Source organism: Podarcis vaucheri (assembly GCF_965113315.1).
Source record: "Podarcis vaucheri genome assembly, chromosome: 7".
NCBI classification, from domain to species: Eukaryota; Metazoa; Chordata; class Lepidosauria; order Squamata; family Lacertidae; genus Podarcis; species Podarcis vaucheri.
The window spans coordinates 90,215,500-90,243,446 of NC_138765.1; the positions used below are offsets into that span (position 1 = coordinate 90,215,500).

The window sequence follows — 27,947 nt, forward strand, 5'->3', positions numbered from 1 at the left end:
TAACTTATAAATAGATATATAAGATTAGACTATTCCATTTTGAAGGTACAGTCCTTGCAGAAAAACTACAACATAAAGGCAGGTTACAAATAATTTACCTGAAATTATACATTGCTTTTAGACAACTTCTGCTGTTGGTTATGGACAGGGAGAGGACGAGAGAGGGAGAAAGGGAAACCAACTTTCTCTCTTTCCCTCTCTTGCTCTTCAGTCCTTTATTTCATTTTAAAAACAAGAACTCCAGTGGGGGAATACTGTAAGTAGCAACTAAGGGTGGGGGGACTGTTTCTCTCTGCCAAAGCTAGCTTGGAGGGCCAGCATAGCATCCTGTGCTGCCTCTCCAGCCAGAACCCGGCAGCCAAGGAGGACAGCCGAGAACAGCCTTCTCCACCTGGTGGCCTCCAGTTGTGCTGGACTCCTGCTCCCATCAGCCACTGAGCAGGAGCCGTGCCACATGGGGCTGATGCGAAGGTGTAGTCCAAAACACCTGAAGTGCACAGGCTGGGGAAGGCTAGTCCAGAGGGAAATGCAACAGCAGCTGCTCTTCTAAGCATGAACACAAGGAGCCAGAAGGAGCAGTTAGAGGAGGAATGGCGGTCCTTTAGGACTTTCTTCCACCCAGCAGGCCTTCTTGGGTAAACTGCAGCAAAATGCTGCAGATCCTCCATGCACTGCAAGCATTCACAAGGTGGGAGACTCAGTGCCTGGGATGCCGGCAGATTGATGGGGCAAATCCTGTTGTCCCAGCCCCAACCACTCAACAGCTTATGTGAGGAGTCACTTAAACTCCAGTATTTGGGAAACACCAGCACGGGGTCAAAATGGCTCCCACCCCAGTTCCCACCTGTGCAAACTGTTTTTTAAACCTGTGTTGGATTTAAGAACTAGAGACGCAAAGCAAGGGGGAAGAGAATGAAACTTTAGGTGAAAGTGGCCAGGAGACAGGCATCCTCTGGGAAGGAAGGGCTGCTTTGCAGAAGAGCAGCATTTCCTGGGTTGGCACAGACAGAGCCCACCACCTGATCGCCATGGGGACCCACTTTCTGGAAAGAGGGCGAGCAGTGCAATCCTGGCAAGACAGAGTCAGGCTGCACATGTGGCTCTAGGGAGTGTGGACTTTGGCACAATTTGGGGAGGGTGGTTTGATGCCCTGCCTGGCGCCAGATGAGACTCACGGCTGGGTCAAATGCCCTTGGAGCCTGGCGCTGGCGTTCAGACGACCAGCAAGGCGGGTGTGCTTGGAATGTGGGAGGAGCAAGTTTCAGGTCCTGGAGTCAGGCCTGGCATGGCAGCTGGGTGCAGCTACAGTCAAAGGCAGGAAGCGCAACAGCTGCAGAGGGAGGCTGGTGGGTGGGGGTGCCCCAGAGCCAAGCGCTGGAGCCACCAGTGGGGGACTAACAAACTGAAGTGTCCTGGAGGGTGGGTGGAATGTACATAGGAGACCGCTGGGTGGAAGGGAGATCTGTTGCACGCGGGGAGGAAAAGATCAACACAGTCAGTGGAGCAGAGGGAACGCTGTTGCAATGACACCCTTGCCGGTCCCTGCTCACACTGACTCCTGCAAAAGTAATCCAGTCCGTAGGCACAGGGTGGCTGTTCTCTGCTGTTCAGTGTCTTAGAGATTCCCACCCCCCAAACTCAACCCCCCTTTGTCCGTCAAGTGCTGCTCAGAGGACGTCCTGGGTGCTGCAGCCGGGTCAGAGCACCAGAAGCAACCCAAGAGGCTGCTGGCCAGTTTCCTCACAGTTCCAGGAGTCTCTCTGGGACGCAGGAGCCAAAGTGAAAGGTTCCTCGGAAGGACGGGTGGACTCCAGGAGAAGGCGACCGAGATTTCAGAGGGGGCCTCCCGAGACCCCTTGCCCCCAAAGCCTCTAGCGGGTCAGACCCCTGTGCTCTGGCTCTCCTCTTCCAGAAGGTTGAGCTTGCTTCTGCTTTTCCCTGGAATGGGGGGGAGGTGGCAAGGAAGAGAAAGAATGGCAATGTTTATACCCCATCGCTGCTGGGCTCTCGGTGGTTTGGCAACAAAGAACTGAGCCATGAGCAGGAACTGAGCATCCTGGATGAAAGAAAGAGTAATGGGGAGCCTGCAGCTCTCCAAATGGGACCTCAGGACTGGAAGGCCCTCTCTTTGGCCCTCTGCTCTCTCCCCAGGCTTAGCCCTCACCCTTCCTGAGCTCCAATCCTGCCTCTTGCTTGTCTGTTTGTTTGAATGAATGGAGAGGTGTGTGCAGAAAGCAGCCACTTGCAGAAAGGTCAGCTCCACAGCGGTCGCTCTGCTCACCTTTGCCTCTGGCTCAAGGTGGTGTGCTTTCCATCCTCATAGCAAGCAACAGCCCTGCGAGGGAGGTTAGGCACTGAGAGGAAGCCCAAGGCTACCCTGTACACTTCATGGCTGAGCTGAGATGTGAACCTGGGTCTTGGCAGTCTGAAATGCCAACCACTCTGCCACCCTGGTTCTTTCAAGCACACCACTGCCTTCAAGGAGAAGCAACCAGGGTTCAAATTCCCACTCAGCCATAAGCGGCCTTGGGCCAGTCACTCTGCCTCTCAGCCTAATCCACCTCACAGGGTTGTTGTGGGAATTAAATGAGGAAGGTGGGGGAGGGAGGGAAGAACCATGTACACACCACCTTGACCTCCTTGGGAGAGAAAGGTGCAAGAAATAAATAAATAACAAATAAGTTGATATTCTGGGAAGCTGAACATCTTGTCCAGTGCCGATTTCTCTGCTCCCACGAAATTGGAACACACACACACACACACACACACACACACACAACCCCGCAAATATGGTTGTGCATGGTGGGGGGTAGGATAATACAGTCAGCCAGTTCACCAAGTGCTTGCATAACACAGTGTGGCAAATACCCACTTGATAAACTACCACCTGTACTCTTGCCGTGTGAAGAGAGGAGACATGCTTTAGCCCTGGGAATGAGACAGATTCTCTCCCTCGAGTCTCACTGAAGGGAGGAGGAAAGCAGGCTAGCATGGAATCAGAACAGTGAAATCCAACCACCACCCCCCCAGGGATCTCCCCTGCCCTCTTGCAAGGTGGGCCCACCCCTTCCTCCCCTGCACAAAAGAGCCACATCTGGTTAAGGTGGGAAAGGCAGGATTGGGGGGGGGGGGCAATTAGCGATCCAACAGACAAAGGTCTGGTTTGCAGATGCTACAAAAATTAGATGGTAGAAAGAACTGTTCCACTTTAGGGTGCAGCCAGGAGGGTCGGTGCTGCCCTCGTTAAACAACAAACACAAACCCCCGCAAGCAGAAAACCTGCAGAAGAGAAGTAAGGGAAGCATGCAAATTGGCGTCTCCCACTTGCAGTCTGACATGATACAGTAGACCCAAGCTAAGATGGGTGCTCTTAATGACCCATCCATCAGGCCAGGGGTTGATCAGTTGAGCCTTTCCCCCTGGCAGCTCCCTCCTGATAAGATGCAGATTCCGTGGGGAAGGAGGGGAGGAGTGACTGGGGTCTGCTTGTCGTACAGCAATCACACAACTGGGAGACTAAACAAGGACTAGGCAACCTATGGCCCTCCAGGTGTTGCTGACCATGAGCCATGCAGATGGGGCTGAAGGCCAGTAACCCCCAGAGGGCCTGCTGCTGCCCCTTCCCCTGGGTCCAGAGGGCACTGCAAGGAGGGGAAATGCAGGAAGGGAACCAACTGGATATATTTACCTTGTGGTTTTCAAACAAAAAAGGCACTCCAGACTATGGCAGAGAGGCCTGTATTAAATGCAGTTCTCAATTGTGCCAAAGAAAGAGAGATTGAGCGGGAAGGCTGGAGGGAGAAAGGAAGAAAGAAAGAGAAGAGGAGAGATGGCAGTGTTTAGCTCCTGGAAGGACAGTGCAGAAGAAAACGCGTGGAAAGGAAAGCTTTGCTGGGCAAGTAGCCCCACTGACAATGCCCCTGTGCTCCTGCATCCAGACCAAGCGCGCCTCCTCACCTTCAAAACTCTCACCTTCACTGCCTCCCCCACCTGCCTGTCTCTGAGCTCTTATGCCCCTGTCATGTCTTTCTGTGTCTCAGGCTCATTGTCATGCCTGGGACTGCCTCCCAGAAAATCAAGCCTCCTCTCCCTTCCTTCTTTCAAACTCCTCCCTTGAAACCCCACCTCCCTTTTTCATGAAGCCTTTGGTAAACACCCCTGATCCCCATGCCCTTTGGCAGCCTTCGCCAACCAGGTGCCCCCTGCCAGATGTTTTAGGCCAGCGGTGCAATGAATGCATTCAAGTGTGTCCACATTAAGCATTCATACTGAGCCTTAATTGCATTTTTATTGCTTCTTTTTATTTATTTTATTTTTATTTTATCACATAACAATTTGAAGTCTACGGAAATACAATAAAATACAATATAATAAATAAAAGAAGCCATAAAAATGCAATCATATAGCACATTACAATTGCTGCAGTGGATAGAGAGAAGTGTGCACCCCTCTCTCATAACACGAGAATTCACAGACATCCCATGAAGCTGACTGTTGGAAGGTTCAGGACAGGTAAACAAAGTCCTTCTTTCTATGGAACGTGCTCCCAGAGGAGGCTAAGGTTCCCAAGGGCTCTGCTCGGCTTCTGCGGTCGAAGGCAGTCATGTTTCTGAGCCCGGCTGCTGGAGGCTACAGGAGGGGAGATGCTCTTGTGCTGAGACTCTGCTTCTGGGTCTCCCTTGGAGGCAGCTGCTTGGCCGCTGTGCGAACAGAATTCTCGACTAGATTGGCCACTGGCCTGAGCAAGCAGGATCTTCTTAGGTTTTCAGAACAGGCAGAAAAATAATTTAGAGGTCTGCCAAGACCCTCAGTAATTTCCAAGTGGTCAATCTGGGGGGGTTGGGGTTGGGAACCCCTCTTTTGGACTACAACTGCCATCAGCCGGAGCCAGTGCTCAAGTCCGTGGAAGGAAAAAATGAATGAAGCCTAAGGAGAGTTGTGCTAGAGAAGATCAGGGGTCATCAACTGATATGCCCTGCAGGTGTTGCTGAGCTCCAACTGGCTGGTGGTGAGTGGTGATGGGAGCTGCAGTCCAGAAACACCTGGAGGGCCCCACGTTGGCTGCCTCTGGTCTACCTAGTCCAGCATCCCACAGCCTCTAAAAATCTACAAGCAGGACATGAAGACAAAGGCCTACTAAAGCTCCTCAGCAGGGATTGCTCCGTTGTGTCATTCCTTGGCACACGGAGCTCCTACCTAGCCACCGGGCCATGGCGAGACCAATCCTCCACAAAATGGTCTAAGCCACATCTAAAGTCATTTAAGCCAGCAGCCATCACAAAATCTTTTGGCAGAAGTTGGAGAGACAATTGGTTGCCACTTCATTTCTGGGCACAATTTAAGGTGCTCATACTAGTGTTTAAAGCCCAAAACGACTTTTGCCACCTTCCTCCCTGCCAATTTTCTCAGACAGATGTAAGATCAGCAGAGCCCCCCCCCCCCCGGTCGTTCCACCTTCTTCAGAAGTTTGGGAGGTGGTGGCCTGAGGGAGGACAATCTCTGTGGCAGCCCCACGTTGTGGAATTCCCTCCCCACAGAGCTGTGCCTGGCACCTTCACTGTCCTGCTTTCAGGGAATGCTGAAGACAAACCTCTTTACCTTGGCATTTGGCACCTGAGGTATATATAGTTAGGAACCACCTTATTTCTGTGGTTGTAATTTGCTTTACGTGCTTTTGATACTGAATTTTAAATTGCAACCTGCCCTCGGAATTGAGGATGAAGGGTGCATAATAAACTGACTAGACAATAATGATAACTCTGTGCACATACACAAGCCAATTTTCCTGACTTGCTCCTCTTCCCTGGTGTTGCATCTGCAGCGCCTGCAGGAATCCTGCCCCATCTCCACCCAAGCAGGCAGCCGTGGTCCAAACAGGAGGAGAAAGCGGCAGGTCCCGGCACGGGTGGCATAAGGGAGCTGAGCCACAGCGCCACCTGGTGACCCACAACGGAACAAGCACATACCTGGCGTGGCATTTTTATCATTCAGAAGCTTTGTCTGGCTACTGGGGATGATTTTCAATTCAACGGTGTCAGGTGACTGTGGGGAGTTCTGTATCCTCGAGGCCATGAGAGCATTGAGATATTGCAACCGGGTAACCTGCGGAAAAGAAGCCACAGGTCAGTGAGAGATGATCTGCACCTCACAGCCACCATCAGCTTGGTTTGTTCTGTGTTCGCCAAGGGTCCCTGGCTAAGAGCAAAGAGGGGAAAGTGCCATCACACTCAGATCCTAATTGCGGACCTCCCAGGTGAGCCTTGGGGGTTTCTAACTGGTTATGCAATCAATTAAAGGTGCGACCCTCGTGATCTGTGATCACCAGAGAATTTTGCCAAAGTCTTGCCTGTACATCTTGCCTAGCTGAATGCGGCCCCCTAGGAGCTCAATATACCTCATATTTTTGTCACTTTCTTGAGATTGCAAAAGCAGGGAGATGATCCAGTCCCCAGCAGGGCATCATATATGCTGTGGATCAGCACACGACTGGATGGAGGCCTAAGATTGCAATTTGGTCAAAAGAAGGAATTTACTCAAGCAGGTGAGCCCAAGTCACACACTATGGAGAAATGCTACAGATTTCAAAGAGAAATCCTATTTGCTGAACTGATTTCAAAAGATCTTTGGCTGGTGGTCAACAGCCTACTTCTCCAGAGTCTTTCTTTTTATGGTGTTTACCTTGATGAACTGCAGATCAGTGAGTGCCCGGACAGTGTAGTCAGGACAGTAAGTGGTGGTCTCTGTGCATTCAAGCTCCTGATCACGACGGTTCATCCTGAGAGTGGACACTGGGGACTGATGAACTATTGAAGGAAAACACATCAGTGTTGCAAATGAGAGGCAGGGAGTTTAGGAATATGGCTTCTAACCCAGAACTCTGCAAGTCCTGCCTTTAAAAAAAAGAATGTGTTTCAAGTTCTCATGAATGCAGCCGAAACAACAACTATCTAAACCTATTATCTGCTCTTGTTAAATGCAGTTCTGTAGCTTTTCCTGAATGCTCCCCTTCCTCTGCTCTTGTATGTTTAAAAAAGCCAACAATAAATGCCGATGGACAACCAAGTGACTCAGCAGCTGAAGAAGTCTGTGGATGCCTCTCTTGACGCTCAGGCTGCAGAGGAGGGAGCTAAAGGGCTTGCAGGGGTCCAATCTGTGGGCAGAGCCAACACTGCCGGTCCTTCAAGGCTGTGCTCGGTTCAAAATACAGGAGCATAAGAAACTGCCCAGTACCAAGTCACAACCATCTAACACAGTGTGGTCTAATCACCAGCAGCGGCTCTCCAGGGTTTCAACACAGGGACACTCCCAGGGATTGCAAAGCAGATGCTCTACCGCTGAGCTACAGCCCTGGCCCTTTAAAAAAGTAGCCAGCAGCTCAAGCTCTGGTGCAAATCTCTCATCCTGAAAGGGCTCTCAGTGGCGGGGAGAGGTGGGAAGAAACGTGTGACTCACCTGAAGAAGGAGCTGTCAGGGCAGAGACACCGTAATACGTGAAGGCTCCGTTCTCAAACTTCAGTCCCTCCTTCCCAATCTCGACTTCAACCCTGCCCTGGGAAGGAGAAGACAAAGCAATGCAAGGCAAGGTGAGAGGGAGGGAGGGAGCAATGCAGAGAGAGGAGAAAGCAAGGTGAGATTTGACCTTGTTGAATCTTAGATCCTGATCCCATATTCTTGTAGCTCACTCAGCACAAGTTGGTTTGGTTTCTATTGCGTAAACCAACCCTTTTTTTAGTTTAAGACAGTCCCTGCTTTTACTTTAGTATTACCACTCTTGAGTTGCAAAAAACAAAGTTTTAATATGTTATGCATTAAAAAGAGAAAAGTAACAAACTAAGCACCTTTTACCCAACCTAAAGGCATAGTTCAGATCTAAATAACAATAGCAAAGTTCATATAAGCCCTGAAGAGGAGAGTCTGAAAGTTACTGATGTCAATATAAAGGAAGACGTTAACACAACAGTATCTTACAGAATACGGCAGGTACAGTTTCCCCTGGAGGGCTCATGTGCTGGATAAATGGCCACTAATCCGCCATGGAAGTTTCTCGGGGGGGGCGTTTGTACTGGACAGCTTCTGCTAACCTGATGCCCTCCAGACCCCTGCAAGCACAGTCATACTAACTGTGGCTGATCCGAGTGGAGGTCCAAAAACACTAATTTTTGTATCCAACCAAGTTCTACTCAGAGTAGACCTAATGAAATTAATGCACTTAAGTTAGCTGTGTGTATTATTTCTGTGGGTCTCTTCTGAGCATTAGATTGGATGGCCAGCTTTGGCTACAGTTCTAGGCTGGCAAAGGTTACTGCAGGATTATGGTTTCCCTGATATGGCCCCTGGGGGCACCCCTTGACACACTCCCATTTTATTTTATTTGAGCAGTTTTTGGGAGGCCTGCGTTTTGTTTTGGGGTGTATAGAGGTGCTGGAGTGTGTTCTGAGCAACACCAGTTTTTCCTCTGTGAAATGGATATTCTGTGGTGCCCAGAACAAATTCTTAGGTTTCCAAATGTGCTCCTGTGTCCAAAAGGCTGGGGACCTCTAGTGGAAGGAAAGAATATACACAACCCAATTGAGATTAGAAACGGTTTCCAGAGGTACTTTAAACAGTTATATACGCAAGGGCCACAGAAAGAAATGGACATAGACCGATTCTTGAAGACAAATGGATTACAGAAAATCTCTCAAGAAAGTAAATTAATGCTGAACTATAAAATATCTGAACAGGAAGTGGAAGGTGCCATTCAAAACATGCAATTGGGCAAATCTCCAGGACCGGATGGGCTGACTTCTAGATATTATAGATCCTTGAAAGAGTGGTTATTGAAACCTTTGAAGGAAGTCTGCAATGAAATTTTGGAGGGGAAAGGGGCACCAGAGTCGTGGAAAGAGGCGTACATTACACTTACACCGAAAACAGAGACTGAAAAGACTCAGCTTAAGAACTACCGCCCTATATCGTTACTTAACGTGGATTGCAAAATCTTTGCAGACATTTTGGCCAAGAGATTGAAAAAAGTTTTGATGGAAGAGATTCATAAAGACCAAGCGGGCTTTCTCCCGGGAAGACACTTGTCTGATAACTTGAGGAATATAATTGATATTTTGGAAAAACTAGAAGTGAATATAAACACTAAAGCAGTTCTGATATTTGTGGATGCGGAGAAAGCTTTTGACAATATCTCTTGGAGTTTCATGAAGAAGAACCTACAGGGGATGGGGGTAGGCCAAGGTTTTGAAAATGGTATTGGTGCAATATACTCTGAACAAAAGGCTAAATTAATTGTAAATAATGTGGTGACAGAAGATTTTAAGATAGAAAAAGGGACACGACAGGGATGCCCAATCTCCCCACTGCTTTTTATATCGGTCCTGGAGGTTCTGCTGAATATGATTAGAAGGGACCGGTTGGTTAAAGGTATACAGGTCGGAGCCAAACAGTACAAACTGAGAGCATTTGCAGATGACTTAGTATTGACATTACAGGAGCCAGAATCTAGCACTAAAAGGGTTTTAGAATTAATTCAAGAATTTGGTCAAGTAGCAGGATTTAAACTGAACAAGTTAAAAACTAAGGTTTTAGAGAAAAATTTAACACCGATTGAAAGAGAGAGGTTTCAGATTGAGACAGGTCTGACTGTGGTTAAGAAAGTGAAATACTTGGGGATTAATATGACAGCCAAAAATGGGAACTTATTTAAAGATAATTATGAAAAATGTTGGACGGAAGTGAAAAAAGATTTAGAAATTTGGTCAAATTTGAAGCTTTCATTGTTGGGTCGTATTGCTGTGATAAAAATGAATGCATTGCCTAGAATGTTGTTTTTGTTTCAGACATTGAAAATTGTGGACAAGATGGACAGTTTCAAGAAGTGGCAGAGAGATATCTCTAGATTTGTCTGGCAGGGCAAGAAGCCTAGAATAAAATTTAAGATATTAACTGATGCAAAGGAAAGAGGTGGATTTGCCCTGCCAGACTTTAAACTTTATTATGAATCAGCAGCTTTTTGCTGGTTGAAAGAATGGCTACTCCTTGAAAATACAGACATTTTGGATTTAGAAGGTTTTAACAACGTATTTGGATGGCATGCACATTTATGGTATGATAAGGTCAAAGCACATAAAGCATTTAAAAATCATATTGTCAGGAAAGCATTGTTTAATGTCTGGATAAGATATAAGGACCTACTTGAAAATAAAACCCCAAGGTGGTTGTCACCGATGGAAGCAAAGGCTCAGAAAAAGCTCAATATGGAGGCCAAATGGCCGAAATATTGGGAAATTTTGGAACAAGAAGGAGACAATTTGAAATTGCAGAGTTTCGAGAAATTAAAAAACAAAGTGAGAGATTGGTTTCGTTATTATCAGATAATGGAGGCATATAATTTGGATAAGAAAATTGGCTTCCAGGTGGAAAAATCAAAACTAGAAACAGAACTGCTAGAACCCAAAAGTAAGAATTTGTCAAAAATGTATAACTTGCTGTTGAAATGGAATACTCAGGATGAAACGGTGAAATCTGTTATGATTAAATGGGCATAAGATGTTGGACATAATATTATGTTTGCTGACTGGGAACAGTTATGGACCACAGGTATGAAGTTTACCTTAATGCCTTAAGAGAGAATATTATGAAAATGATATACAGGTGGTACATGACCCCAGTCAAGCTTGCAAAAATTTATCATTTGCCCGATAACAAATGCTGGAAATGTAAAGAAACGGAAGGTACATTCTTTCACCTTTGGTGGACGTGCCCAAGGATTAAGGCTTTCTGGGAAATGATATATAATGAACTGAAAAAGGTATTTAAATATACCTTCTTGAAGAAACCAGAGGCCTTTCTTGGCATTGTCGGCTAATTGGTGCCAAAGAAGCATGTCAGAGAGAGAGGTCTCTGGGCAGTCTTCTGCCGTGAAGGTTTCCTAGTCAGCACAGAGTTCTTGAGAGAGGGAAGCGCCTGAAAACATTCACTCCCTGCTCCCCCTGCTGCCATCTAAAGTGGCACGCTCCCAGCTCCTCCTGCTGAGCCTGAGGCCAGAGCTCCCTATGCGCAGAGCCCTATGCTCAGAGGCCTCTTCAGGCGCAGAAGTGAGCAGGAGGCGCACCAGCATGGGCTCCTGGGGTGGGCAGGCCTTGACAAGCAGAAGCAGATGGACTCAAGGGCATCCTGATCAAATTTGCAGATGACACCAAACTGGGAGGGGTGGCTAACACCCCAGAGGACAGGATCACACTTCAAAACGACCTTGACAGATTAGAGAACTGGGCAAAAATAAACAAGATGAATTTTAACAGGGAGAAATGTAAAGTATTGCACTTGGGCAAAAAAAATGAGAGGCACAAATACAAGATGGGTGACACCTGGCTTGAGAGCAGTACATGTGAAAAGGATCTAGGAGTCTTGGTTGACCACAAACTTGACATGAGCCAACAGTGTGACGCGGCAGCTAAAAAAGCCAGTGCAATTCTGGGATGCATCAATAGGAGTATAGCATCTAGATCAAGGGAAGTAATAGTGCCACTGTATTCTGCTCTGGTCAGACCACACCTGGAGTACTGTGTCCAGTTCTGGGCACCACAATTCAAGAAGGACACTGACAAACTGGAACGTGTCCAGAGGAGGGCAACCAAAATGGTCAAAGGCCTGGAAACGATGCCTTATGAGGAACGGCTAAGGGAGCTGGGCATGTTTAGCCTGGAGAAGAGGAGGTTAAGGGGTGATATGATAGCCATGTTCAAATATATAAAAGGATGTCACATAGAGGAGGGAGAAAGGTTGTTTTCTGCTGCTCCGGAGAAGCGGACACGGAGCAATGGATCCAAACTACAAGAAAGAAGATTCCACCTAAACATTAGGAAGAACTTCCTGACAGTAAGAGCTGTTCGACAGTGGAATTTGCTGCCAAGGAGTGTGGTGGAGTCTCCTACTTTGGAGGTCTTTAAGCAGAGGCTTGACAACCATATGTCAGGAGTGCTCTGATGGTGTTTCCTGCTTGGCAGGGGGTTGGACTCGATGGCCCTTGTGGTCTCTTCCAACTCTATGATTCTATGATTCTATGCCAGCCAGGGCACAGACAACAGCCAGCTCCTGAAGGGACCATCAACAGCCTGATGGACTGAGGTTGAGAGACCCTTCCCCAGGACCACCTCTTCCTTTTCCTCCTCCTCTTCTTCTTCTCATCGTCATCATCATCATCGCACCCTCCACCCTCACATCCCAGGGCAGGATACAACATTTAAACACATTATTAAAGCCAGTCCAAAGCAAGTTACAATCAAGGAATGAGGTGGGTCCTAAAAATATACATCTGAACTCTCAATAGCCCTGAGAGAAGGCATAAACCAGGTAGCCCAAAACTATCGGCTCCAGAAGCCTGTCAAATAAATAAATAAAAATAATGCTATTACTATTATTTATGACACATTTTAACTGCTTGTCCTTTAACATTTAAAAATGTGAACTGAAATACAGTGGTACCTTGGTTTACGAACTTAATCCCTTCCGGAAGTCTGTTCTTAAACCAAAGCGTTCTTAAACCAAGGCGTGCTTTCCCATAGAAAGTAATGTAAAACAGATTAATCCATTCCAGACGATGAAAAGCAACCCCTAAAACAGCAATTTCACATGAATTTTACTATCTAACGAGGCCATTAATCCATAAAATGAAAGCAATAGACCAGGCTGCAATCTACTACCCAGTATAAAAACCCTTACTGCAGTGGCGGCGCCAGCATCCTGCCCACGCCGTCCTGCGCCCTGAGAGCCAATGCTACAGCAGTCACTTCTGGGGCTGAACTGCTTGGCGCTGCTCTGGGGCCCGGAGTGGCGGCTGCACGGGTGACACCCAGTACCAGGGGAAGGGGGTGGGTGGCACAGCCTTTGATGCTGCGGCGACGGCAGAGGTCTACAAACAGCCTACTTTACAAACTTTTTGGATTATGAACACTTCAAACCCAGAAATGAGTGCTCCAGGTTGCGTTTTTTTTTTTTTGGGGGGGGAGATTGAGAACGTACTCCGTTCGTGGTGCACTTCCGTTTTGTCGGCACGGCCTTGTCGCTCAGCACCGGCCATGGCAGCGCCACCCAGAAGCACCCAGTGCCGGGGAAGACGGAGAGAGAGCGAGAGAGATGCCAGTTGCTGTCGGCCCGGGGAAAAGAGGGAGCCCGTTCCTTGCCCCAAACCCCGGGGAGCCGCTGCCGGTCCGTGTCAGCAACAGCATGCTCGGTGGAGCTGCCAGGCTGACTCGCGAGCAAGTCCCTAAATGCAGCGCACCTCGGGGGAGAAGGAGGCCGAAGGCGCACCGATAATCTCTACTCCTTGGGGAGTGCTGTGACGCTGCCACAGCCAGGGCTGAGCGGCAGAAGGCTGTGCCGACAAAATGGAACTGCACCCCGGAGTATGTTCGCAACCCCCCCCCAAAAAAAAACGCAACGTGGAACACTCATTTCCGGGTTTGAAGTGTTCGTAATCCAAAAAGTTCAGAAAGCAGGCTGTTCGTAGACCAAGGTACCACTGTATGTTACAGCACAGCAACAGAACCAGCCCCACCACAGCCTCAGGAAGATTTGCCAGCGCCCCAGAAACAGCAGCAGCATCTCAGTCTATCCAAAGGCCGGGGGGGGGGGAGGGTGAAAAGGAGTCAGCCCAGGAAGAGCATCCCACTGATAGGGAGCCAGAGCTATTTGGTACCATTTGTTTGGGTTAATAGCTAAGTCCTGGATGCCTTGGCAGAAAAGTGACGGAGATGTCCAGCAATACCCTGTGAAGGGCAGTATACAAATAAATAAATGATGATGATGATGGAGGATGGCGGGGGCTGTCGGGAAGCCCAGGTATAAATCCTCCCTCCTGTGAGGCAGCGGTGAATCGTGCAGCGCTGAGGCTCATTGCAATGGCCCTGTGGAGTCTCTACTCCGACGATGGAAGATCCCTGCCAGAGCAGACCAAAGACCCATCTAGTCCATCCTTCTGTTCTCAGAGAGGTCGACCTCTGGGCAGAAGCCAGACACGAGAGCAACGGCGCTCCCTTGCGCTCCCCAGCTAGCGGTATGCAGAAGCCTTCCGTTTCCAGGGCGAGAGGCGGCACATAGCTGTCATCTAGCAGCAGCCGTGGCTAGCCTTATCCTCCAAGAATTTGCCCCAAAGTGCAAGCCCCTCTGCTGGTCCATATAGATACATGCACTGCACCCACAGAGCAAAATTAGGATCAGCTGAGAGTCACAGAAAAAATTATTTTGCAAAACATATAAGCTTTAACAAAAGCTCTCCTGTCAGCTGCAGTGAAACCTTTAGATTTCATTAGAAATGCAAAGAAGTGGAACCATGAAAACGGTTAGTTGGAAGCAGGGAACAAAATAAAGGGTTCTGCCTCTGGCTGGATGTTCTGCTCATTCTCCAATTTCCTTTATGCTAATCAATCACAAGCAACTGCTATCACCTCATTCCTTGCAAGTGCAAGGCGACTCTGTCAATAAGTCTGGCAGGTCACCTCATGGCTTCTGCACAGAAGAAGAGAGTCGAGGACCTGAGTTTGTCCTCCGCTAGACTTCACTGCCGCTCTCCTGGGATGCTCACTGGGAAGCACGGGGGCTATTCACTCTCTCTTAGCCTAACCGACCTCACAGGGTGGTTGTGAGGGGAAAACTTGGGCTGGGGAGATCCATGTGTTCCACCTTGGTCTCCTTAGGGGAGGGGCGGTAAGAGGATAGAGAATGCAAACAATATATTAAAAAAACCACATGCCATTAGTATTTGTAAACAAAGTTGTATGGCAGTAGTATCTGAAATGGTAGGTTGTAGACCAAGATGTTGCCACAGTGCTCCTGTGCATGAATTTCATCTTTACAACAGCCCTGTGAGGTAGGCGATGCTGGAGAAAAGAGGGAAGGACTGACCCAAGGTCACCTGTGGATTCACAGTGGATCCAGGGGTTGAACCAAGGCACCTCTAACTCTACTCTAAATAACTCTAAATAAAATTTATTATTGGGTAGCCAACTGTTCTTATTTTGATTTTAATCCGATTTCAAGCTGTATTTCAGTCGATTGCTGAATTTTATGTCTTAATATATTGTATATTTTGATGTTAGCTGCCCTGAGCCCGGTTCTGGCTGGGGAGGCTGAGATATAAATTTATTATTATTATTATTATTATTATTATTATTATTATTATTATTATTATTATTATTATATTACCCCAATGCTGCACGCCAGGCTGACTCGAAGGGTAAAACTTTCCCTTCCCCCCGACTTCATTGCATGCTCTACCTGCATTATTTCTGCCTGTCTCACAGCTGAACAGGCAGAGAGGTGCAGTGATTAGAATGCTGGACCAGGGCTGGGGTGATCTGGGTTAAAATCCTTGTGCAGCCATGAAATTTAATGGGTGACCTTGGGCCAGCTGCTTTGCCTAATCCACCAAGCGAAGTACAGTGGTGCCCCGCAAGACGAATGCCTTGCAAGACGAAAAACTTGCTAGACGAAAGGGTTTTTTGGTTTTGCGTTGCTTCGCTAGACGAATTTCCCTATGGGCTTGCTTCGCAAGATGAAAACGTCTTGCACTTTTTTTTTTAAAGCCGCTTGAAGAGGCGCAGTTGCGACGGACCGTGCTTCGCAAGACGAAAAACATTGCAAGATGAAAAGACTCACGGAACGAATTCTTTTCGTCTTGCGAGGCACCACTGTAGTTGTGAAAATAAAAATGGGAGGAGAGGCAAGAACCATGAGCTCTTAGGAGGAAGGAGGGGATAAAACCTCTCTCTCTCTCTCCCTCTCCCCCCCCCCTCTCTAGATATATACCTTGGTGGTACCTAGTGGTACCTTGGTTCCCGAAGGGCTTGGCTCCTGTACAAATCGGCTCCTGAACACCGCAAACCTGGAAGCAAGTGTTCTGGTTTGCAAACGTTTTTTGGGAGCCAAACGTCCAATGTGACTTCCAATTGAGTGCAGCCAATCGGAAGCCGAGCCTTGGTTTTCAAATGGTTCCAGAAGTCGAACAGATTCCCAGAACGGATTAAGTTCGACAACCAAGGTACCACTGTATAGTGTTCTTTTTATATATAACCCTACATTTGAGGATTGTGTGAAATAGGTCCAGTGAGGGGTATTGTAAGGGCCAGATGGGGACTTTGGGGGCCACATGTTTGAAGTGTGGTACCTGCAGGATGAGGATGAAGTAATTGACTGGCTGGTTGCGCTGGTACAGGTAATGCTCAGCAGCCAGGCGGTTGCTGTCATCAAACTTGACGTCCTGGTTGACACTGGGGTGTTTCAGCAGCTGCAGCAGAACCTTCTCAGAGATTCGGGCTGGGCTGAAGAGATCCACCTCTGCAGGGAAGCGTGTGGAGGAGACAGAAAAGGTAGCATCAGCCAGTTCAGACTTAGAAATTTAGAAATCAAACAACAGTAAAAATAGGCAGAAAGAATAAAAGGAGAAACTTCACATTTAGGATTCAACATCAACAAAACAAAGAACAAACTGCTTTACAAAAGACCCAGCATGGCAAACAGTCATCTCATTAAATGCCTGAGAAAATAAAATTTTAACCTGGTGCCTTAAAGGTTAGAAGAATACAGAGCAGTCAAGTGTGTCTGGGGAGGTGCTGCCACCAAAAAGGCCCTATTCACTCACAGCAGCCCAATGGAGGTGGCGATGTGAGGCCACACAGCCTCCTCTTTCTCCCCAAGTTGGGAGGAGAACAGGTGTCATACATGGCTCTTCCTCTCTTCCATTTTATCTTCACAACAACGCTGTAAGGCAGGTTAGGCTGAGAGACAATGACCCACTCAGCTTCATGGCCATGCAGGGGATTTGAACCCTAGTCTGACACTCTAACCACACTGGCTCTCATTCAGAACATGAGCTAGAACTTCCTTCATTCATGAAGACTGGCCACGCCAGCACTGCCCTTTGGTGGAGTATGTTTAAATTTCAGCATGGCCTTGAAATGTATCAGTTTGAGGAAGAGACCCTTCAGTCTCCGGCTCTCGTCAGACAAAAGAGACGGTTAAATGAAGGCTACAGCAATATAGTGTGTGGTCTTGCATCTGCAGAGGGGCTTTCGTTGCTGTGCTGTCCTTAGGGAGCATGAAAATCAAATCTCTCTCTTAGCTGCTGAAAGGGATGCTCAGCAACTTCTGTATTTGCAAATTCCCATACGGCATACAGGGCGTGTGATTTTAGGGGGTGAAACTTAATTTCTTCAGTGAGAGGTCTTAAAAATATGTTTTTGGTTGTGAGGAATTCAAATCTGTTATTTTTGTGAATGGACAACATTTAGCTTGATAAGTTTACATCTAATGAAGAAGCACATAAACTGCTTTCCGAAAACCTTCTGAAAATGTCAGGCAATGGTAAATAATAACAATAATAATAATGAATAATCTGAATATATGCCATAACTGCAAGTACCTGGCAATCATTTTTAATGATTTCTATGCAATTTTACACACATTTTACTTACCAAGCAAAACAAAATTATATTAACATAACCAAAATATATTTTGAATTCCCAAGTTATGTTGCAACTTTTTAGCACCCCTCATTTTGGGAATTTGAAAAATGAAAAAATTAACATGCTCTAATGACAACCTTCTTCAATGCATCAGAGGCATACATCAGATGCTGTGGGACTACAACTTCCACCAGCCCCAGCCAGCACAAATGCCAGCTGTGGTGTAAAACATCAGGAGGGCACCAGGTTGGGGAGAGCTGCTGTACGACATGGTGCGCTCCCTGCTTCTTGGACTAATCTGCAGACTGGGACATAGCTATCAGCTGGACTTTGAGCATCTCCCATCCTTGTAACACAGTTATCAGCCACTTAACTAGATTAAAAACACACATTTCAGAGGGAAAATAAACCTTGGAATAAGCATCCAAACCCAGTGTAGCCCCTTGAGCAGAGATGGTGGAAGGTGGTGCTGGTGGAGGGAAGGAACAAAAACTGCCAGACGGCAAGATCTCTTCCCTGCTCTTACCTCTGGATAAGAAGCGCTGCGTAGCCAGGAGTAACTGGGGAGAGATTTTCACCTTGTACTCATTGTCGGACACTTTGAACAAGGAGAAATCTTCTTTCCTGCGGTCCATCAAGGTCCCAAGTGCAGGCGGCTTCTTTTTCAATTTGTTCTCCCCTAGAGGGATGGGAGAGAAAGCCAAAAAAGACAACAGGAGGCAGAAGAATCAAGCCATCCATCCTTACTAGCACTGGTGGGTTCTCTTGTAAAACATGACGGTAGGGATTCAACAATTCTGCACAAGTACAGGAAAAAGTGCAGAATACTTATGACTGCAGAACTGAGTTTCCTGGGAATCTTAGTTTTAATACCCCCCCAAGTTTCTAGCCCATGTTGTTCACATGTGTACAACTCCCCCCCCCCCGGCGCCCATTATGCAGCAGCCCAGAAAGTGAGCCTATTTTGTGTGAATTTGTATTTATTCAGGGTGGAAAATTTATGCAGTATTTATTCAGGGTGGAAAAGTTAGGATAGCTTGGTACAGATTTTTGATTTATTTATTTAGGCACACACACACAATCCTAGGTGTAAAGAGGAAATGAAAATCACTGATGCTCCAAGGAATAAAGATGTGTAGTCTGAGCACTAAACAAATTTCCTTGCCATTTTTTTAGTAACTACCACCAGTTGTCATTCCAGCTGCAACTACCTAAAAAGGGCAAGCAATGCACTGCACTCTGAGGGCGATCAGTTATCTCCAACACACTTGAATCTTTGATTCCATGGAATTTCCACTGCAGGAGTCCCCATGCTCAATGGCACCCCAGCGTGCTCCCTGCTTCTCCAAATACAAATCTCCCTGCAGGGCACACATCCATTTATTAGCAGTACAGAACTGCCATCTCCTGAGTGAAATACTTGTGACAGCAGCTACACACTGTCTCTGGTTCTGAGCTGAGGATCTGGGGCTTCCCTGCTTTTCTTCCCCCAGCTGTGAAAAGACTTGCAGCAGAACCCGTTGGCTGAGTGAACGTCAGGGCACACATCAGTCATCACTTTCCTTTGCTCTCCTACATGAAAAGTTTATGTCAAATAGAAAACCTCTCCAACCGACAAAAGGGTGCAGGAGAACCTTTTCTAGTGCCAGTGTTTTAATTGCAATTGTTTTTAAATAAGTCAAGAGAAGCATCTAAAACTGTAATCCCCTTCTTGCAACTTGACCTGATGCAGCCCCCATTTTGCCATCAGCTTTCTACTGCCTCATCCTCCCGCGTGCATAAATAGGCCAAGCTATTTCCCAATTCTGGAGTAGGAAAAGGAATTTGTATAAATCCTACCCCACCAACTTAGTAGCTATATACGAGGACTATAAATGCAGCAAAATGAGGTGGTAAACTGCACCACTTCCAACACAGGTGAAAAATAACACTTCTGAATACTCCCCTTGTATCTTCCCCTGCCCACCTGAACCAGCAAATTAAGCAGCTACCACCACCTAGGGTGCAAGTCCACTCCTTACAGGGGAAGGGAGGTTTAAAACATGTCTTTGCTAAACAAAAAGGGCAAGAGAGGGAGGGGAGCGGAAGAAGAGAAGCCCCAAACAGGCCATACCTGCACAAAACCCACTTACTGTAGTCATCTGACTCATCCATGATCTCTGATTTTATTATCTCCTCAATGACATCTTCCAATGTCACCAAGCCCATGACTTCGTAGAAAGGGTCGCCTTCACCTTCATTGTTTACCTTCTGAACAATCGCCATGTGCGATTTACCTGGGGAAAAGGAACAGGAAGGCACGGGGATTGGTAAAGAACAAGACCGTTAAGAAGAAGAAATGGGCACAGGTTGCCACAAGACCCTCTTCATACACAAGATAAAAACAGATAGAGGAGAAGCATTGCAGACAAAAATATTCCTGCATCTGGTTCAAAATATAACGTGGTTTGTGCAGGCTTTGAGTGGCTAAGGTTCCCAGGCCCACCGGGCTGCATTTTTACCTGGACAGACCGAGCAACCACAGAAAATGCAGCCCTGGATTCCTGGCTGGGCAACAGTCTCCATCCTTGCCCATCTACTTTACCTCCAGCAACATCCAGCACCTCCTATTTCACATTCCTACCACTCAGCACCTGACAATTAAATGTGCAAATAGAATAATAGCATGGAAACAGGCGGTCCATGCACAATTGCACCAAACATTCCAAAGGCAGGGTCCTAAGTTTTCTGGTGCAGTACATGGAGGTACAGAAGCCTTTGCCAACCTGGTGCCCCCCCAGATGTTCCGGCCTGCAACACACATTTGGCACTTTCTGGCTGCAGCTGGTGGGTGCTGTGATCCAAAATATTTGGGAGGGCACCAGGTTGGCAAAGGGAAAGAACTATATTCACTTCCTCATGAAAAGAGCCCTACTGGATGAGATCAAAGGCCAATCTAGCATCCTGTTTCCACGGTGCCCAACCAGGCAATAGGAAGCCTGCTGCAAAGCAAGCAGTATGCAGAGGCAAGCAGCCTCTGATGCTGGAGGTAGGGCACAGGGAGCGACGGGCAGTAGCCACAGATAGCTCTGTCCTCCATCAACTGAGCCACCAATTTGGGCTCAGTCTCTCCTGTGACAGACTTTTCTGTAGTGGTAGCCTGACTATGAAATACCCTCTCCATTTATTTATAGGCACTAACAGCCCACCTTCTGAATGTGGTCTGAGGGAGGTTATACTTGTTTAGTGCCTACTATGTCATCGTTTAAGCGCCAGGTGAAAACTTTTAATTTCCCCAAGCATTTAGCAATCTCAGTCTCTTGGGAGTCTTGCTCTAAAGCTACTGCTGTTGACCCCACCGTTTCGCTTTTAGTGGATCATTAGATGTATCCTTGTTTTTGCTGTTTGCATTTCTTAAATACAAAGTGAACAATGCAAACCTCATCTCACTAGCTAAAACATATCCTCTAGCCCAGCCAATTGCTCTGATGACAGATTACGAGAACATTGCACCCACAGACTGACTCAGATCATAGGCTTCTCTGTGGAGGCTGCCGGCTCGCATCCAGACGATAATAGCTGGGTTCAGCCGAGCAATGCAAAACAAGTGGAATGTCCCCCTGCTGGCTCCAAGGATCTCCTGCAGGGTCATTCACGTGAAGGCTCCAAACAGCCCATCTCTCTCTTCAATGAGCTTCTCAAGGTTTTTAGACCACGCCTGGCTCCCTGGAATTTGCCCCCATCTGCTAGTTCTGGCCATGTGCCACCTGGAGCGACCAGAGCCCTTTGCAGCATTAGAAGGTAGCTGTTTTCTTCCTTTGAAAACACTCTGAACTCCTTAAAGGCTGGCAATGTTACCTCCTACACCAAGGCTGCCTGCTTCTGGCCTTGTTTGAGGATAGGAGGGAGTCGAAGAGAGCGGCAGAACCCCGTTTTCCATCGGGGTTCCTCCAGCTTAGTGGAATGAACTCAAGAGAGAGCAGCTGCAGTGGCTAGGACTACTGGTGCCCAAGGAGGAAAATCCCAACGGCACCCCATGTTAACATGGGGCACAATGCACTTGAAAGTTCTCCTGAGTGAGCACCAGTGAACTGAACAGGAGCTGTGCAAGAGCAGCAGGTGCAGCAGAAATTCCTACTGCAGGAATGGGGAACATTTTTCACCCCAGGGGTGGCATTTTCTCCTGGGCAACCTCCCAGGGGTGGGAGGAGCAAGAGGCCAAACAGTGGGCAGAGCCATAGATGTGGTTCTTCTCCACTCCAGCCACATAAAGACCAGAATTTTCTACACACCATTTATTCATCTAGACAAGCAAGCTCATTCTGCACTTGGAAGAATCCATCTTTTGGAATAGCAGCACCTATACTTTGGACTTCCCCGCCTATTGCCTTCACACAGGCGCCCTGGCAGTGCCCTTTTCAGTGCTTGCTTAAAACATTTTCCCTGGGCATTCCTACCCAGGCATGCAGAATACTGACATGTGGTTTAATCTCTTTTTAGCCAATTGTTAATTTTAACTACCTTTTAAAAGTTTGTATACCACTTCAAGGTTTTATTACAATCAAGTTGTATATAAATTTTGATAAACAAATAAATAGAGAGATATAAATCACAGCCCAAGGCCATGTTCAAGCCAGGAAAAAGACACAAGTGAGGGTGTGGCCTGGGGAAAGAGTTCCAAGGGCCAAACAGAGAGATCTGGACATCCATGCCTGGCCCCTGGGACTGAGATTTCCCACCTATCCTGGTGGGTTTTGCTTCCAGGGTCTGCTCTGCCACCCTCAAAGATGCCTGAACAGAAAAGGCAGAAGAGGCAACAGGGTTGAAACTGGCCACAGACTTCAACACCCCGAGAATGTTTGGGAGAGATGAAAGCAAGCACTTCTTCCTGCAGCACACAGTTAAACTGCAGGAAGCAGTGATGGCCACCAAGTGGGTGACTTAGAGAAGATTAGACAAAGTAATGGAGGAGGATCAGGCTATCACTGGCTACTAGCCCTGATGGCTCTGCTCTGCTCTTCCTCCACAGTAGGAGTCAGGCGCAGCACTGCTTCTGAATGCCAGTTGCTGGAACCCACAGGAGGGGAGGGGGCTTTTGTGCACAAGTCCTGTGCGAGGGTTTCCCATGAGCATCTCTTTGGCCACTGCAAAAACAGGATGCTGGACTTAGTAGGCCACTGGACTCATCCAGCAGGGTTTGTGACAATGACCACAACTGAGCGGTAGAAGAACAACTGCTTTGCAACCCAGAAGTCACCAGTTCAGTTCCGAGGGTCTCTTTAAAATGATCTCCAGAAGCAGAGCTGGGAAAGGACTTTACTCAATAGCCCTGAAAGCTGCCTGCCAGACTAGGCCACCGCTCCCCAACATGACGATCACTGGGTGCTTTGGACTACAGCTCCCTTTATCCCCAGCAAGCACGGCCATGGCTTGGGCTGATAAGAGCTGTAGTCCATCTGGTGGCCACCAGGCTGGGGAAGGCTGGACAATGTTGTCGGTGATTTATTGTGTCTCTCCCTTTCTCCTGTGTGCTACTCCTTGTTTATGTGCTACTAGAGCAGGATCAGACTCCCACCACTGTGGATTTCTAACTCCCAAAGCGGTGCTGGGACATGCAGTCTGCACCCCCACTTTCTGCTCCCTGTCCCTTTTTACTTGTGTGTCATGTCTCAACAATTGCAAAGCCTGTGGGCAGGGACTGACTTGTCCATAGGTTGCTCTGGGATCCTTATGGCTGAAGAGCTGGGTACAAATGCATGCGGAAAACCTTACCCCCCACCAGATGATGCTGAACTACAACTCCCATCAGCCCCAGCCATCATTAACAACGGTCAGGGCGATGCAGCTGGTAGTGCAACAGAATCTGAAGGGCCACAGTTCCCTCATTTCTGCTCTAAACAAATAAGCAAAATGAAAGGCAGCACAGAAAGGAGGCGATGGAGACGGAGCAGCCAATCTTGTTCCAAAGGTTGAGGTGAAAGGGGGCAAAGCTGTTCATTTTCGTCACATGCCAGGAGAAGGGGAAGCAGCTTCTTAGTTGTAAGGACAACCAATCTGTGTGCATGAGAGGGGGAGGGAGGGCTGGATGTGTAAGATTCTTAGGAGGCTTATTCTCCCAGAATAAAATGGCCTGGGGCCTGCTTGGAAGTGGTAAGGCTGGAGAACTGAACCCGTGAACTTGGCTGCTCTGTTTCTCAGCAGGGCAAGCCAGATCCCTGCAGGTATGCAAAGGTCATGGGTGCCACCCAGCTATTCCTGCCAAAATGCTTCAGGAGGGAGAAGGGCTAGGGGAGGAAAAGGAGATAAACGTCTTGGGGAAGGCCTACTAGTTTAAAAACAAGAATATTTCTCTGCTCAAGGAAAGCCTACACAGATACAACCTATGCTACAGGCACTCCAAGCAAGGAGGCCTGGACACAAGGGAAGCTTGTTGGTTTGGTCCCTTAAAGGTGCTCTGAATGCATCTGCACAGAAAATCCTAAAACTCCTTGTGATTTTTCCTCGGGGAAGGGGTGGTGAGGAGAATGGGCAGCTGGGAACTGGAAGATGACTAGAGAAGGGACATGCAGAGCACTTTTCAACAGTGGCATCCAACCCACTGCTGCCTTCCTTTCTGCTCTGGAGCAGGGAAAACCAGGAGCATCAGACCAGGTTCAAGGTTTTGATCCCATCACACAAGGCCCTGTACAGCTTGGAACCAGGTGACCTGAGAGACCGCCTCATTCCTTCTACACCCAGCAAGCCACTGCGTCCTGTGGGAATCCCTCTCCTTACTGTCCCTTAAGTATCTGAAGCCCACCCCACAGCAACCTGGAGTGGGGCTTTCAGTGGGGCTTCTCCTGCTTGGCAGAACAGCATCCCTGTTGAGGTATGATCCCTGTTTACGGAAACAACTGAAGTGACATTATTGGGTTGGACTCGATGGCCCTTGTGGTCTCTTCCAACTCTATGATTCTATTGTTGCGACTAACTTTTCAAATCAGCCTTCTGAAAATAATGTTTTTAGGTCTCTACTTTGGGTCTTATTTGTATTGTTTTTAGACCTATCATTAGTTTTGGGGGTTTTTGTACGATGGTAAGTTGCCTTGAAACTTAAATAAATTAGTACTTCCATAAATGAATAAAACAATAACAGCAGTTGGGTTTTTTCTTTGCCAATATGGCCCCGCAGAGCCAAGACTCTCCAAGCTCCTTTTCTGTGTAGCTGCCACACAACTCAAGAGCCTTCCTTTGCAGCCACCTTAGAACTGGAGCTGGGGCAGAGATTGCCACCCAACAGGATGGCATCCAGCCCTCTCTGCAGCTCTGAAGTCGGGAGGAAGACTGGCCTCTTGCCCTACCCACAGACCACCATGGTGAAAGGGTTACCATGGAAACAGAGGGTGGTTCATTACACACTGGGCAACCACTAGCCTTGCTGCCTTTGAGGTGGTCAACCTGTGTCTGGACTGTACCACTTCAGGTGGGAGATGACAAGATGGAATGCTCCTCCATAGAAGCATGGTAGGTTTGGACCTGGCTTCCTCCCAGATACACCTTTTTGTACTTGAAGAGCATTTTGCTGTGGTTGTTGGTGCTCTGCTGGTTCAGAGGAACAATCCATTATATGAGCCCTTTCAGAAGTGATATATTCCAGAGGCAGTATTATACATGCACGGTGCATATAGTAAGGTCAAGTTTCTTAAGTCAAAGAGTTTGTTCTGCTCGGCATCTAGAGGGCCTGTGCTTACCCAGAAAAGTTCTGAGTGCAGAATAGGTTCCTACACACTTAACTCCAGCAGGTTCAAGGCCTAGATAGCTGGAGACATTATTGCAGCCTCTCAGGTGACCGGAAAGGACTAGTTACTGAACTAGTAACATATCTACACTTATTTGCAGCAGTACCTTGGTTCTTGAACGAAATCCATTCCGTAAGTCCATTCAACTTCCGAAAACATTCGGAAACCAAGGCGCAGCTTCCAGTTGGCTGTTCGGGTTCCAAAGCGCATTTGCAAACCGTAACACTCACTTCTGAGTTTGCAGCGTTCGGGAGCCAAAATGTTTGACTCACAAGGCGTTTGAGAGCCAGAGTATGATTGTTAAGCCAAATAGAGTTGTACTGTTTTTTTAGAAGCTGAATGTTCAATGGGGCTTCCACAGCTTACAATTGGCTGCAGGAGTTTCCTGCAGCCAATCAGAAGCCACGCTTTGGTTTCTGAACGTTTTGGAAGTCGAACAGGCTTCCAGAAAGGATTCTGTTCGACTTCCAAGGTATGACTGTACAGGAAAGCATAATAAAACCAAGTGGGGTGGGAGAAGAAGAAATGAGGTTCCTATGCATTAGCGGTGCCTAGCTGTCCACGTCCATGGAGGAAAGCAGATGAAACCTCCACAGGGCTGCCACATGGTTGCCCCTGGCCATTACCTCAGTGTGTGTATTTGCTGGGATGCTGAGATTGGCTGCAACTTGGACACTACATGTATGCAGCAAAAAAACCCAAACCTACAAAAGCCCCACTTGTCAGCTTATACCTGGCCTGCTCATGTGGCTCATAGAACAGCTGGAGCAAAGCTGAGGTACTTGGCACAGCTCTTGCTGTACTGCCTGACTCAGCCTCTGCCAACCTGGTGCCCTCCAGCCCCAGCAAGCCAGGGGTGGTGGGAGCTGGTATGGGGAACCTGTGGTCCTCCAGATGAAGCTGCAATACTACCCCTCACCACTGGCCATGCTGACTGATGGACTCAAGTCCAACGACATCTGGAGAGAAGCAGCTTTCCCATGTCTGTTCTAAGGAAACTGGGGCTTCACAGAAGATAGTTTGAAAACCAGTTGTCTATTCTCCTGGCAATGACTCTCTAGAGAAGTTTCTCAACCTTGGGTCCCCAGCTGTTGTTGGACTACAACTCCCATCATCCCTAACTAGCAGGATCAGTGGTCTGGGATGATGGGAGTTGTAGTCCAAGATCAGCTGGGGACCCAAGGTTGAGAAATAGGGCTCTAGAATCTTGGGCAGACCTTCCAAGTCAGTGGCCTAACTGAGGGGCATGCCTTTTACCTCGCTTGAACTCCTCCAGCACAGCGTCCAGCTTGGTGTCGTTGAAGACAAAGTGGAGTGGGTGATTGTAGAATTTGATGATGGTGCTGAGAGGGGTGCAGTCATCAGGATCCACCAGGGCCAGGTCCTTTACGTAGAGCATGTCCACCAGGTTGGTGCGCTCGTCCTCGTAGATGGGGATGCGGGTGTAGCCGCTCTGCATGATCGTTGACATGTTGTTGAAGTCCAGCACAGCTTTGGCATTGAGCATGAAGCACTCGTCCAGCGGCGTCAGCACATCCTCCACGGTCTTGTTGCGCAGGGCGCTCTTGCTGAACTCTTCCCGAACAAACTCGTTGTAGGGGTCACTGTTGCGCACCATGTCCAGGATCTTCTCCCGCAGGAGGCAGGTGCTGGTGTCGTGCTGCAGGGCCAGTTCCAGCACCTTGCTCAGCGGCAGCGACAGCGGGAAAGTGAGCAGCATGAAGAGCTGCGTGAGCCAGAGCCCGCGCGGCGCCAGCGAGAGCCCCCAGCGCGAGCTGAGGGCGAAGGGCAGCACCTCGGCCAGCAGGAAGACCAGCCCGGCGGCGCCCAGCACGGCCGGCGCCAGCATCCCCACCGCCTGGTAGAAGAGCACGGCCAGGGCGGCGTGCGCCACGCAGCCCAGCAGCAGCAGCGAGCACAGCACGAAGGCCCCGCGCTGGCGGAGCGGCTCCAGCGCCTTGCAGGCCTCGCGCTCCCGCTCCGAGCCGCAGTCGCGCAGCACGTACAGCTCGGCCGGCTCCAGCCACAGCGTGCTGAGCTGCAGCGTGCGCAGCAGGGCCAGCAGCGCCAGCAGCAGCGCCACCAGCGAGCCCAGCAGCCAGGCCGGAAGCCAGGGAGCCAGGGCCACGGCCGACACCCGCCCCGCGCCGCCCGCCTCCTCCGTCACCAGGATGGCGTCGCCCGGGGCGGCCGGAGCCCACGCCTGCCCGGGCCCCGCCGGGCTGCACAGCTGGAAGCGGCCGCCGCGGCCGCCGGGCGCCACCTGCACCGTCACCAGCGCCGCGTGCTCCCCCACGGCCCGCGCGCCCTCAGCCAGGACCTGGGGCGCCGCCTGGGGGGGCAGCGGCGGCGGGGAGGCGGGGGCGCAGGGGGCCTCGGCCGGCACGAAGGCGCCCCAGGGCCAGCTGCGGTTGCTGAGGCCGGTGCCGTAGAGGCGCAGGCGGAGCGTGGCCCCCGGCGCGGCGCGGATCAGGCCCCCCGAGGCCCAGGCGGCCGAGGCGCCCTCCTCCAGCCGGAAGCCCATCACCCGCGGCGGAGGCGGCGGCGGCGAGGCGGAGGAAGCGGTGGCCTGGGTGGCTGCGCGGGCCCGGAGCTCGCCCGCCGCGCCCCTCCGCCCCAGCGCGGCCCGCCCGCCCGGCGGCACCAGCAGCAGCAGCAGCAGAGGCAGCGCCAGCAGGAGCGGCGGCGGCGGCCCCCCCGGCCCTCGGCCGCTGCCCACCATCGCCAGAGCCGCCGC

The 27,947-nt window shown here is 49.1% G+C and overlaps 1 protein-coding gene across 2 annotated transcripts; it reads right to left on the reverse strand.

Annotated features, from left to right (window-relative positions):
- CNNM3 (cyclin and CBS domain divalent metal cation transport mediator 3) lies at positions 1-27,947 on the reverse strand. 2 transcript variants are annotated; one of them, XR_014221493.1, is made up of 9 exons: positions 26,468-27,947; positions 19,586-19,729; positions 17,980-18,132; positions 16,157-16,326; positions 7,453-7,549; positions 6,679-6,803; positions 5,967-6,102; positions 3,689-3,791; positions 1-1,938 (listed from the first exon to the last, which is right to left on the reverse strand). XR_014221493.1 is itself a non-coding variant. In XM_082229981.1 (8 exons), exons 1-8 carry the CDS (start codon positions 27,930-27,932, stop codon positions 1,880-1,882), a joined length of 2,349 nt encoding a protein of 782 aa, XP_082086107.1. In that variant the 5' UTR covers positions 27,933-27,947; the 3' UTR covers positions 1-1,879. The 2 variants fall into 2 exon arrangements, 1 of the variants encoding a protein (XP_082086107.1); XM_082229981.1 differs by lacking the exon at positions 3,689-3,791.

Bases quoted from the DNA above. Each gene is read 5' to 3' on its own strand.
- CNNM3 (XM_082229981.1), bottom strand. From the start codon at position 27,932: ATGGTGGGCAGCGGCCGAGGGCCGGGGGGGCCGCCGCCGCCGCTCCTG. The intron at 16,327-17,979 runs GTAAGAGCAGGG...GCTTCCCTGCAG, and splicing joins GCAGCGCTTCTTATCCAGAG to AGGTGGATCTCTTCAGCCCA. The intron at 6,103-6,678 runs GTAAACACCATA...TCTTTTCCGCAG, and splicing joins CTGATCTGCAGTTCATCAAG to GTTACCCGGTTGCAATATCT.